Source organism: Centruroides sculpturatus, unplaced genomic scaffold, assembly GCF_000671375.1.
Source record: "Centruroides sculpturatus isolate CEXI.00-Female unplaced genomic scaffold, Cexi_2.0 scaffold417, whole genome shotgun sequence".
NCBI classification, from domain to species: Eukaryota; Metazoa; Arthropoda; class Arachnida; order Scorpiones; family Buthidae; genus Centruroides; species Centruroides sculpturatus.
The window spans coordinates 394,489-407,820 of record NW_019384686.1 but is presented as its reverse complement, the minus strand read 5'-3'; the positions used below and the strand labels follow the sequence as shown (position 1 = coordinate 407,820).

The 13,332-nt window shown below is 26.2% G+C and overlaps 2 protein-coding genes across 4 annotated transcripts in view; one reads left to right on the top strand and one right to left on the bottom strand.

Annotated features, from left to right (window-relative positions):
- The window catches only part of LOC111627062 (pyrokinin-1 receptor-like), a 105,670-nt gene that overhangs the window by 24,274 nt on the left and 68,064 nt on the right, over window positions 1-13,332 (bottom strand). Inside the window, exon 1 of one of the 3 annotated variants that reach the window (XM_023370611.1) lies at window positions 2,848-3,781. The exons of the other annotated variants lie outside the window; for them this stretch is intronic. Within the exon in view, the coding sequence (XP_023226379.1) occupies window positions 2,848-3,673 (826 nt within the window). The 5' untranslated portion in view covers window positions 3,674-3,781. Of the gene's footprint in view, window positions 1-2,847; window positions 3,782-13,332 lie in introns of those variants that run through there. 3 annotated transcript variants of the gene reach the window in all.
- Window positions 1,095-2,230, top strand: LOC111627063 (pyrokinin-1 receptor-like). The gene has a single exon (XM_023370613.1). The coding sequence runs from the start codon at window positions 1,214-1,216 to the stop codon at window positions 2,135-2,137; it is 924 nt and encodes a 307-aa protein (XP_023226381.1). The 5' UTR covers window positions 1,095-1,213; the 3' UTR covers window positions 2,138-2,230.

The following is a 13,332-nucleotide window of genomic DNA, read 5'->3' as shown; positions in this document are numbered from 1 at the left end:
CTATGTAAGTTTATATGTAATGAGAGCTCCTTTTGCGAACTTTTTGAACAAATGAAATACACGGAATGTTTCTTTATTAATTAATAAAGGTCAGTCTCGAAGATTATATTGTCAATTAGTAAGAAGTAATATTAATTTAAAGGAACCGCTTCGGGCCCCTAAATTACCTCTGGGTTCGAGGAAAAAAATTACCTGATTTCCCTCTCGACGGCCTTATATATTGTGTATTCTGAATTATACATGTACTGTACAATAATACTAAAATGTGGGACTATTAGTAATATATTGTGAATTTATAGTATAAATCCACATCTATTTAAATCACTATTTGTTATAATTTTTTTTTAAATTAATCTACCTATTCGTTGTGTGTTAATATACAAATAATAGAGAAAATATAAACCAAATACAGGCATTGTTTATATATTAAGATTTATCATTCGGGTAATTGTTTGTTTATTAATAGATAAATTATTACGTGTAAGGCGGAAAAAAAATTCCCAATTAACCTAATTAATCATAACAAAATGAGAAATTCGTCGAACTTGTTAACGGTGGCAAATATTTGATTTGTATTCAAAGAGAAATTCCACAGCTAATCATAACAAATTCCGACAGTTTTGATTAATTTCACTCTCGATCCATTTAAATAAATTACAATTTAAAACAGATTCTTTAATTATCTCGAAAACAAACCATTAAATCAATAAAACGATTTCCGAGTTACCTAAATCGATATTTAACTTTTTTCTTCACAGATGGAGACACTCACAATAAAACAACCCCCAAAAAAATTTATTAAAATAATTATTCGTGTAGTGGCATATAAACACGCCCAATGATAATTATAATTAACCTGTTTTAAATAGTACCAAAATACAAAAAATAATAATAATAATAATTAACCGTAGGAAACGTCATTGATGATGATTCCTTGGTAGGATGTAAAAATATCCTAAGCGTAGTTAGTTTTTATCGAGTTATTCTAATGTCAATTGTAAATATAAACTTTTTAGAGGTTGACTTTTTAAAGCTACTAGAACTGTGACGTCATCCACGGGAGGGCGACAGCGTCATACTATCACGTGCGACACAGGGCGAGGCTTCAGTCAGTAGCTTAAGTAGTGCGAAACGGATCACTTATCTCGTCAGTTAGTGTTTATGAATGGATGAAACGGTCGATTATCTCGAGATTTGTAATAGGTAATCAAATATGGAAGATAACCAAGCGATAATAATACGTCGGAATTTATCCGTTGAAGATTTCCTTATAGAAACTCTTGGTGAAAAACAAGTACCATTAATTACTGCAATATCAATGACTATGGTGTATTCGATTCTACTAGTAACTGGCGTTGTGGGTAACATCTGCACGTGTGTAGTGATAACACGCAACAAGTACATGCACACAGCTACTAACTATTATTTATTCAGTTTAGCCGTTTCTGATCTTCTCCTACTCATATTGGGCATACCACAGGAGATACATCAATTGTGGCAAAGATATCCTTACGTTTTAGGTGAGGTGTTTTGCATATTTCGTGGCATGACTTCGGAAACGTCCACTAATGCTTCTATTCTAACTATCACTGCATTCACTGTAGAGAGGTACATGGCTATATGTCATCCTCTAAAAGCGCATACCATGTCCAAATTGACTAGAGCCATTAAACTGATAGTGGCCATTTGGTGTTTGGGTGCTATTTTTGCCATTCCAGTAATTGTACAGCTTGGCATTGTCGTTCAGGTGGACGATGGTGTAGCATTGGAAGAATCTGCAACCTGTTCTCTAAAGAATCCTTTTGATCAAGCTTTCGTGTTTTCTACGGTGTTCTTCTTTATGTTGCCAATGACCGTAATTACTGTTTTATATATATTAATTGCCATACAATTAAGACGTTCTTCGATTAGCAAAAGGAACAATTGTATCATTAATGGTAAAGTTCAGCAGAAAGGACTCTGTATTAAAATCACCAGGCCAGATAAATCTCTAGGTAAAAAACTTCAAAGTTCTAGAAGGGCTGTTGTCAAAATGTTAGGTGAGTTATTTATTTTATTTCAGTTATATACATGTATTATATGTATTATGCACGTCAATAGTTATGAAATTACTTCAGTATACTTTTACAACCTGTAAATTTGTATTTTAAAAGTTAAAAATTACGTATAAAACATTTAATTATTACGTGTAATATATTAAAACATTAAACTTTATCTAACCCAATTTAATAATTAGGTTAGATAAGTTCGTATTCAGTCGTAAATTATACAGATTTTCCTGTAAAAAACGGTTATAATTTATAAGCAATATATTTAATTATTTATTTTTTTTTAAATTATAACACTCTTATCGCATTTTACAGCATTTCAATTTAATATTAAGCGTATAATTTGCTTTTTTTAAGCTGTAAATTTAAATTTTAAATATAATAAATTAATTTTTAAAAATTAATTTATTATATTTAAAATTTAAATTTACAGCTTAAAAAAAGCAAATTATACGCTTAATATTAAATTGAAATGCTGTAAAATGCGATAAGAGTGTTATAATTTTAAAAAAAATAAATAATTAAATATATTGCTTATAAATTATAACCGTTTTTTACAGGAAAATCTGTATAATTTACGACTGAATACGAACTTATCTAACCTAATTATTAAATTGGGTTAGATAAAGTTTAATGTTTTAATATATTACACGTAATAATTAAATGTTTTATACGTAATTTTTAACTTTTAAAATACAAATTTACAGGTTGTAAAAGTATACTGAAGTAATTTTATAACTATTGACGTGCATAATACATATAATACATGTATATAACTGAAATAAAATAAATAACTCACCTAACATTTTGACAACGGCCCTTCTAGAACTTTGAAGTTTTTTACCTAGAGATTTATCTGGCCTGGTGATTTTAATACAGAGTCCTTTCTGCTGAACTTTACCATTAATGATACAATTGTTCCTTTTGCTAATCGAAGAACGTCTTAATTGTATGGCAATTAATATATATAAAACAGTAATTACGGTCATTGGCAACATAAAGAAGAACACCGTAGAAAACACGAAAGCTTGATCAAAAGGATTCTTTAGAGAACAGGTTGCAGATTCTTCCAATGCTACACCATCGTCCACCTGAACGACAATGCCAAGCTGTACAATTACTGGAATGGCAAAAATAGCACCCAAACACCAAATGGCCACTATCAGTTTAATGGCTCTAGTCAATTTGGACATGGTATGCGCTTTTAGAGGATGACATATAGCCATGTACCTCTCTACAGTGAATGCAGTGATAGTTAGAATAGAAGCATTAGTGGACGTTTCCGAAGTCATGCCACGAAATATGCAAAACACCTCACCTAAAACGTAAGGATATCTTTGCCACAATTGATGTATCTCCTGTGGTATGCCCAATATGAGTAGGAGAAGATCAGAAACGGCTAAACTGAATAAATAATAGTTAGTAGCTGTGTGCATGTACTTGTTGCGTGTTATCACTACACACGTGCAGATGTTACCCACAACGCCAGTTACTAGTAGAATCGAATACACCATAGTCATTGATATTGCAGTAATTAATGGTACTTGTTTTTCACCAAGAGTTTCTATAAGGAAATCTTCAACGGATAAATTCCGACGTATTATTATCGCTTGGTTATCTTCCATATTTGATTACCTATTACAAATCTCGAGATAATCGACCGTTTCATCCATTCATAAACACTAACTGACGAGATAAGTGATCCGTTTCGCACTACTTAAGCTACTGACTGAAGCCTCGCCCTGTGTCGCACGTGATAGTATGACGCTGTCGCCCTCCCGTGGATGACGTCACAGTTCTAGTAGCTTTAAAAAGTCAACCTCTAAAAAGTTTATATTTACAATTGACATTAGAATAACTCGATAAAAACTAACTACGCTTAGGATATTTTTACATCCTACCAAGGAATCATCATCAATGACGTTTCCTACGGTTAATTATTATTATTATTATTTTTTGTATTTTGGTACTATTTAAAACAGGTTAATTATAATTATCATTGGGCGTGTTTATATGCCACTACACGAATAATTATTTTAATAAATTTTTTTGGGGGTTGTTTTATTGTGAGTGTCTCCATCTGTGAAGAAAAAAGTTAAATATCGATTTAGGTAACTCGGAAATCGTTTTATTGATTTAATGGTTTGTTTTCGAGATAATTAAAGAATCTGTTTTAAATTGTAATTTATTTAAATGGATCGAGAGTGAAATTAATCAAAACTGTCGGAATTTGTTATGATTAGCTGTGGAATTTCTCTTTGAATACAAATCAAATATTTGCCACCGTTAACAAGTTCGACGAATTTCTCATTTTGTTATGATTAATTAGGTTAATTGGGAATTTTTTTTCCGCCTTACACGTAATAATTTATCTATTAATAAACAAACAATTACCCGAATGATAAATCTTAATATATAAACAATGCCTGTATTTGGTTTATATTTTCTCTATTATTTGTATATTAACACACAACGAATAGGTAGATTAATTTAAAAAAANGCATATGGTTAAGTTTAAAAAATATATAATATATATATATATTTGTAAATTCTTCAAGAAACAATTACTCTATAAAATTAATTAATTTACTCCCGAATCAATTGATTAGCAGGTGATTAATACGTTAACACCGTTAATTGTTTATCATCCGGTTAGGAGGAAGGACGTAGCTGCTGATTGAGTTAATAGTTGCTTAACATTTAAAATACTAATCGCACCATTTATTTTTTTTAAGACACGTAATAATGGTGAAAGGAAGGTCGAGTACTACATCCTTATAAACATTTATAGGATCAGCTACTAAATTATTTCATAACAACAACTTACTTATATGGTCTTATCAACGATTTTCCTTATACATTTTATTGTATAAAAATTGGATTTTCCTTTCTTTACTCTTACTAAAATTATTATTTTTCTTTATTAAATTCCTCAATTCCTAACATATCAAATATTTTTTCTTGTTATTATTATTATTAAATATGTATTTTTATTTTAATATATCATTATAAATAACTATAGACCATAAACCAGTGGCATGTATCCTATGGGTAAAAATGACAATTGCCTGGGGGAGCCTTCGTTAACAGGAGCGCATTATAATCTCATGGGGTTCGGAAAAATTTAAATTAGGGGGCTCCGTGTATATGTTAACTTGGACAGTTTTCTTCTGGAGAATGTTTTGGGGAAATATTTTCATATACAAGTAGACCCCCCTATAACACTGTTAATAATTCCGTTTTATATGAATTCCATGTTGTACGAGTCACTTAGATTTTACAAATACGTAAGCCGTTCACAACCCGGCACACATATTTGTAAAATCTAAGTGACTCGTACAACATGGAATTCATATAACATGGAATTATCAACAGTGTTATAGGGGGGTCGACTATAAAAGATTGGTTTGGAGTCCATGCAGCGGCACGTTATCCTATGGGTAAAGAGGGTAATTGCTTAAGGCCCTCACTAACGGATGCCCCAAACATTTAGTGAGGGCCCTAAAAAAATATAATACATAAATTTGAGCCTGGTGAAATAGTTAATGACACAAGTGGGGCAAGTTGAGGTAGAACCTTTTGGTGTTGAAGTTTGTCCTTAAATTACGTAAGAATATTATTGCAGTTTTACAAAAATAACTAATTTATATCCTGAACAAGGTAATAAAAATCTAATATATTTTATCACGGAGGAAAAAAAAATTACAAAAAATATAAATGATGTAGCATAAAATTTTAAATTAAACTAATCGCGGGGTAAGATGACGAATATCTTCTCTTAGAATATTTTGTTGACGACAGTCTAGTAATTTGAGTATATTTCGCTTTCCACGATTATACACAAATTATTCAGTGTATTAACTTACAAACCAATTATATATAAGTTTATATATGAGATTCACTAGGTTTATATTACAGTGATTAAAATTAAAATTTATATTTTTAATTCATATTTATTTATATAAATAAATACGAAAGGAAATAATCGAATATTTTTTTTTAAAGCACGATCCGATTTTCAATTACATATTCGTCATCTTATTCCACAGATTAATAAATGCTTTATTATAAGGCCTAAAAATTCATTACATGAATAATATAAGAAGAATTTTGACAGTCCTTTAATAGAAAATTCATAAAATAAAGTGGAATGTAAAGATATTATCTATGTTATGATTCTTGAAATATCTAATTTTAGCAGATGCAACAAAATATATTTATCTTAACAACTTTTAAAAACACTCCTGTTGAATTTTTCTGCTGAATATCTAATAATATAAACATTTAAATGGTATCACATTATCAGAAAACTTTTTTAAGACCATGAGATTAAAAATTGTAACGTTTTTTCCCAGTTATCTCCACTTAAAAATTAGCTAGAATATAATATATATATATATATATTTAACTTGAGGATGATCTTGAAGCAACTGATTTAAATAGATGTGGATTTATNTTATTTGTATATTAACACACAACGAATAGGTAGATTAATTTAAAAAAAAATTATAACAAATAGTGATTTAAATAGATGTGGATTTATACTATAAATTCACAATATATTACTAATAGTCCCACATTTTAGTATTATTGTACAGTACATGTATAATTCAGAATACACAATATATAAGGCCGTCGAGAGGGAAAGCAGGTGATTTTTTTCCTCGAACCCAGAGGTAATTTAGGGGCCCGAAGCGGTTCCTTTAAATTAATATTACTTCTTACTAATTGACAATATAATCTTCGAGACTGACCTTTATTAATTAATAAAGAAACATTCCGTGTATTTCATTTGTTCAAAAAGTTCGCAAAAGGAGCTCTCATTACATATAAACTTACATAGTACATGCAAACTAAGATAAAAGGGCCCTCCGAGGTGCAAAAGGGGTCCGCACTACTTTCGGCCAATCAAAATATCGACAATCCTGTAAGTTATATATAACCTAATATATATATATATGCAGGACTATCGATAATAGTGCGGCCCCCTATATATATATATATATATATATTCAAAAACAATGGCATATATATAATGTTTGCACGTAGTCTATAAGTATACACATACGTAATATTGTACACATTCCATGCCATACATAGTTACATATAAATTGTAATATAAGCTGAATGTAACGTATAAAAGAATCAAGAACAACGTTAAAAAAAGAAAATATTCATTTGAAAGTTGTAGGATCATTAGTTCTATTCCTATCTTAATTCCCATTATAGTTGTCACTGTAATTCCCATCCTAATTTCCACTGATGTTTAGAACATTTGGCATGTCGCTAAAGACCATGGATTCACTTTCATCTAGAGCCACGTACGATTTTATTTAAATTTCTCAAGAATAAATAAAAAGAATTTGCATGTGAATGTTATTTGCTAATAATTACTGCCTTGTTTCTATTACTTTCCTTTGATTTTTTTCCTAATCAAATTCCTATTTTAACATTCAAATGGCGTGAATTCATTCACGTTGGTTTGTGAATATTGGAAAAATCTAAAGTAATAGACGAATAAAAGTTAAAATAAAATGCTTTGGTAAATATAATTTTTAGTTTTTATTTTCACTAAGAAAAGATTGAATATATTTTAAAATTTATTGAAGTCAATTTTGTATTGTCCTGAAAATCCCAAAACGCAGTTCTCTAATAACTTTAAAATTACTTCTTTACTTGTTAAACGAATTAAAAATTTATATTAATTTATTAGCTGTCAATATTAATATACATGAATAATTTATATATAAAATATAGAATTAAAAATTACTATTTAAATATGAAATTTAATGTAATTTCCACAAACATTTTGGCATTCTTTAACGGTTCTATCAAAAATTTTCATTTATAGCGATAAATCTCAATATAACGCACATTATAGTTTAGAATAATTATAATTTCATGATTAATTTACATAAATTTCTCTAAATATTCCCTTATTTAACGTTCTTTTAGCATAGAAATACGTTATAAAGAGGTTACATTATGTAGCCAAATCTCAAAGACGTTATTTTGTTGTANATTCTTCCAAAAAAACAGTTCAAAAATCTATTTTTTTAAGGCCAATTATCTAAAGTATTTAATGAAATATAAATTAAATAGATTAATCCATATAAATAAAGTACTTGGCACAGTTTTATAATAGTACCAAAGATAAGTTTTTTTCTTATTTTTCTTTGTTTTTTTTTCGATTATCCAAGAATAGTCGAGAAGCGAAAACTTGGAACCAAATGACTTGGACAAGTTGTAGTACTTTGAAAGTAGACAAAAAAATCCTTTGTAATGTACTAAAAATAAGCAAAAGATAATTTATAATACGTTTATATTATGCTCCATGTTACACGTAAGTGAGGTTAAGCTACTAATTTAAAATAATTATAAACAATTAGAACTTTACTCAACCCTTTATAAACAAATCTACAGCTGAACAAAGTTAACCCATACATTTTTCAAAATATAAAATTTAAGATTAAAAATAAATAAATACGAGTATTATTAATTTTTTTTTTCTTCTTATAATTTATGTATTTAAATACTGAAATAATTCGTAAATTAGCGTGAAAAATCACACATTAAATTTCTATTTATTTAAAAACTTATTATATAAGAAAAGTAAATCGTGTAATGAATAAAATGAAAAGTAAGTAATTCTTGTAAACATTTCTCAGCAAGAATTTCTTTTCCCCCCATTTCCCCCCTTTAAAAGGTTATTTCTTTTCCGGATAACTAGCGTAACATTAATGCGATCTCTGTTTCCACCATTTCGTGCTTGGAATATCAAAATACGAAAAATTCTATTCTTGAAATTTTAACTCAGTTTAAAAGGGATCTGAAATAATGCAAAAAAATAATAATACCAAAGTAAGAGCATAAAATATAGCCAAACCTGTGAATAACGACCACCGAAAATATAAAAATTTGGCCTTTGTTTGGAGATTTCGATTGTACTTTAAAATGGAAAAAAATAATAAAAATAGGAGATTGAGCGAAGAGAATTAACGAAGAAATAGTTGTGTATTTAACATTAAATATAATAAATAATTAATATTTAAGTTACACTTATCCATTGTCTTTATTATTAAAATGTATAACAGTCGATCCCCCTATAACACTGTTGGTTTTTCCGTTTTATATGAATTCCATGTTGTACGAGTCACCTAGATTTTACAAATACGTATGCCGGGCTGTGAACGGTTCACGTATTTGTAAAATCAAAGTGACTCGTACAACATGGAATTCATATAAAACGGAATAATCAACAGTGTTATGTAAATACTTTACATTTATTTCGTTTAATATCAATTTTTATCAAATATTCGACCTCTTATATTATTAATTACGTAATTTATCTAAAGAATTTACTATGCAGAAGTTAAGAATTTAGTTCAACTTTTAATTAATTTAATAATAATAATAAAAAATATATATAAAGGAATGTACTGTACATATTGAAATGTGATATTTATATATTCTATTATGTATATATATTATATATTAGTATTATTACCGAAGTTATATTTATATATTCAGACCAATGAATAAAAGAAAATTAAATTCATGTAGACGTAATTCACAACAAGTAAACTTTTTGTTTTAACTTTGCTTTCACGCATACGAAAAAAAATAAGAAAATTTAAAACAATTATTGTCGAGTTAGCTGATTCGGTTAAAATAATTTTAAATTTAAATTAACTTAGACAAACTTTATAAATAGCTTTTAATATAAGTCAGAATAGATGACGCCTGTACATCACACTTTCCTGCAATTTCCTGTGCTACGCGGAGGTTTTCCAAAATAATGTCATTATTGATTTAATCATTTTAAAGTAATTATTTTCTTTATAATTAAATCATTTTAAATATAATGAGTCAAACCGTACAAGCGAATCATAATGCTTTGTACTCTTTCCTGCGAGCACGGTTGCTTCTGTTGATCAAGTTTTATGAGTCAGTCACGTCTGTAAATACGTCATCGTTACTGTACTTTATGTCTGTAGGGCTGACTCAAGATGGTTATTTCCCTAAAGGCCCTTATGGTTGAAAATTCAGTTTTAATTTAAGTAACGTATATTTCAATTTTATTATACTTTACGAATTTTTTCTTTCCATAAATATAAATTTAAAAAAGTAAAGAAAAAAATTATACGCTAAAAGTTTTATTAACAGAAAATTAAATTAAATTTTCGAAATGGGGATGATGTTATACCACGTAATCATTATTTATTGAGGATAATAGTTTTGTGTAAAATTATTTTTAATTTAGTTGTTCGAATCAGATTTTATCTTGTACAGAAAACCTGTTATCTACAATACAATTACGTTAACAAGTTGTGTATGTTAGAACAAATTCCTTAATCTCTCGGCAATCGAAACATTTGTAAAATTGCAAAACAGTAATGGAGAAATGCAGAATTGGTAAAACAAGTGGATTACTTTCACCATTCTACATTTGTTAAACAACATATTTATAAATAAATTAGCGAATGAATAACACTCACTAATCTATATAATTCTAAAAATACTACTACAGAGTACAGAGTAAGAGAGAAGCATACATTATTGATAAAAATAAAATAAAAATGACAACTACGAAATATAGCTTGCTGCATTATTTTACTCATTTTAATCAGAATATAACAAACAGAAACATATATGCATGGTATATATTATCTAATACATAAATTATTCATATTACTAAACAAGTATAATAAAATATAGTTAAATAAAAATTCTAATATATTTACATAAAATTTATTTTTAAAATCTAAACGAATAAACTAAATTTCTTTTCAGAATTTTATGTAATAAAAATTTAAATTGCGATAAAATAAAAGTTTAAATAATAAAAAAGATCAGTATATATTTTTTAAATTGCTAGTTGAACAAGATAAAAATTTACAGTAAAAAGTAATTTAATTAAAAGTTAAAAGTACTTAAAATGGAAAGATAGTATTAAATAAATGAAAATATATATATTCATCCATTCACTTATTAATAAACATCAGAAGTTTTTGATAAATTTTGGTAGAGATAATTAAATGGAATGAAGCTAATAAATAATAAATTTTACATCTTCGCTGGGGTAAAATCGTTATCTGTCTATTGGGAATAATAACTGAAGAAATGGAAATTGGTAAAAGACATCTTATAATATTGCTTTGAAAAATAAAAACGGATATAGATTGTAAACTATTGTTGTTATTTTTCGTCTTCAAAAAACTTTAGTGCAGAGAGAGAAAGAGAGAACAATAGTTAATTCAAATTAAATTTATCATTTTTTGTTAATTAAATAAGATAACTTCTGTTTATCCAAATTTAAATGACTTACAAATAAGTCAATGGAGATTACAAATTTCATTTTTAGTAACTTAAAAATTCAATTTTTTTAATATATTTTTTAATGTTTGTTCTTAAAGTATTATAATTACTGCAAATTAATAACTTTCTTTAATATTTTCTAATAATAATGATGAATTTGTTTTTTTAATTATTTCATATTAAACTTTTATTTTGTTTTCGTAAACCATTTTATCTGTATGTAAAATGTATTCTAATTAAAATCGTATAATTTTATTTATTAAAGTATCAAGATTAAATTGGATAAATTAAATATATACATATATACACGAGTAGGCAAATTGTTATCGTTGATTAAAAAATGTATGCATTAATTTTGAATTATGTTAACAAAGTTAGAAATTTTATAATTAAAATCACAATTTGGACAAGTTAAAGTGAAATTATTAAACAGGATATAATCTGAAGAGAGATTATTATTCACAGTAATGCTTTCAACATGTGATGATCTCGAGAGAAATATCCAGGTGTATAAACAGCATGTTAATACATTTCAATGTTTATTAATAAATCAAGTTTTCATATTAATAGCTCTTTAAAATTAAAAAAATTACTTAAATTTTATTATATTTTATTCAATAAATTTTTCTTAATTATTATATTTTATTTTCATTTTCTAAAAATGTTTTTCTTTTGAATGAAGTTATTAGTTTTCAAAATATTCAATTATAAAAAAGAATGTCATTACTAATAATATTTCAATATATGTAATTTTTATTTTTTATAAAAAATAAAATTTTATTCATATTCAAAATATATTTTTGATTAAAAAATAGAATAAATAGTTTATGTATCCGATTATTTTTATATTGAAAAAATAGAATTGAATCTTTGACATTTCTGAAAATAAAATATTAAAAAGTTGTTATTAAAAATATGCATTTATTAAACATTTCTTTTGTAAGAACTAGTTAATTTTAATTAAAAAATAAGATTAAAAATGTAATTAAAGTTTAAAAAATTCTAAAGTTGCTTGAAATTATTTATTTATTTAAGGAGTTTAATTTTAAATTTATCTCATTTTTACATTGAATAGACTAGTCTTAAAAATAATTAATTTTTAAAATAAACTTTAAAATTTTAATTTCGGTTTATTATGGATAAATAAAATTTCTATAAATTTCTTATTTAAATAATTTTACTCAGATTCTACTTCTACTCTTATATTTTGAGTAGGATTGTATTATATACTGTATTAAAGATACTTTAGCTGCAAATGATAAGTTATAAAAAGAAAAAAAAATCACATATAACAAAAGATAATATTTTATTATCTTATTTGCTTTTTTTTTCAAAATGTAAATTTTATTTCAGTGAGTTTTTGGAAATCTTCCAAGTAATTTTAAATGATTAAAATTCAAATATTCTTTTGATAATCCAATGTAAGTTTTATGACAAAAATAATTTTCGATCATTAACTTTCATTGATAAAAGTACAAAAACACGCATAATAGAACAATTTTTCATTTTTTATGAAAATTAATGAAGTTGATATTATATTTACCTAAGATAATTAATTATCTTTTAACAAACTGTAATTATATTATTAAACAATAAATTATAAAACTTACGAGGAAATTAACTTTATTAATATCGTTTAAAAATAATTAAATTATGTAAATTTTATTATAATAATCACATTTACGAAAACTGAACTTAAATAATCGCGCAATGTAAAATTTAAAATGAAGTTTTTTTCGGTCATTTTGAATTATTTAATTTTTTTAAATCATTAATTAATTATTATTAATTTGGAGCTTTAATAATATAGTTAAATTAAACAATAACATTTATTTATTTTATTATTATTATTATTATTATTAATTGAGACTTAATCAATACTCCTTAATTGTAAATAATACTTATATTGACTTAGATAAATCATGTTATTGGTGTAATTCCAACAATTTCTCTGCACTTCATCTGC

What these genes read in the sequence shown, in the direction of transcription:
- LOC111627063 (XM_023370613.1), top strand. Translation starts at nt 1,214, where the DNA reads ATGGAAGATAACCAAGCGATAATAATACGTCGGAATTTATCCGTTGAA.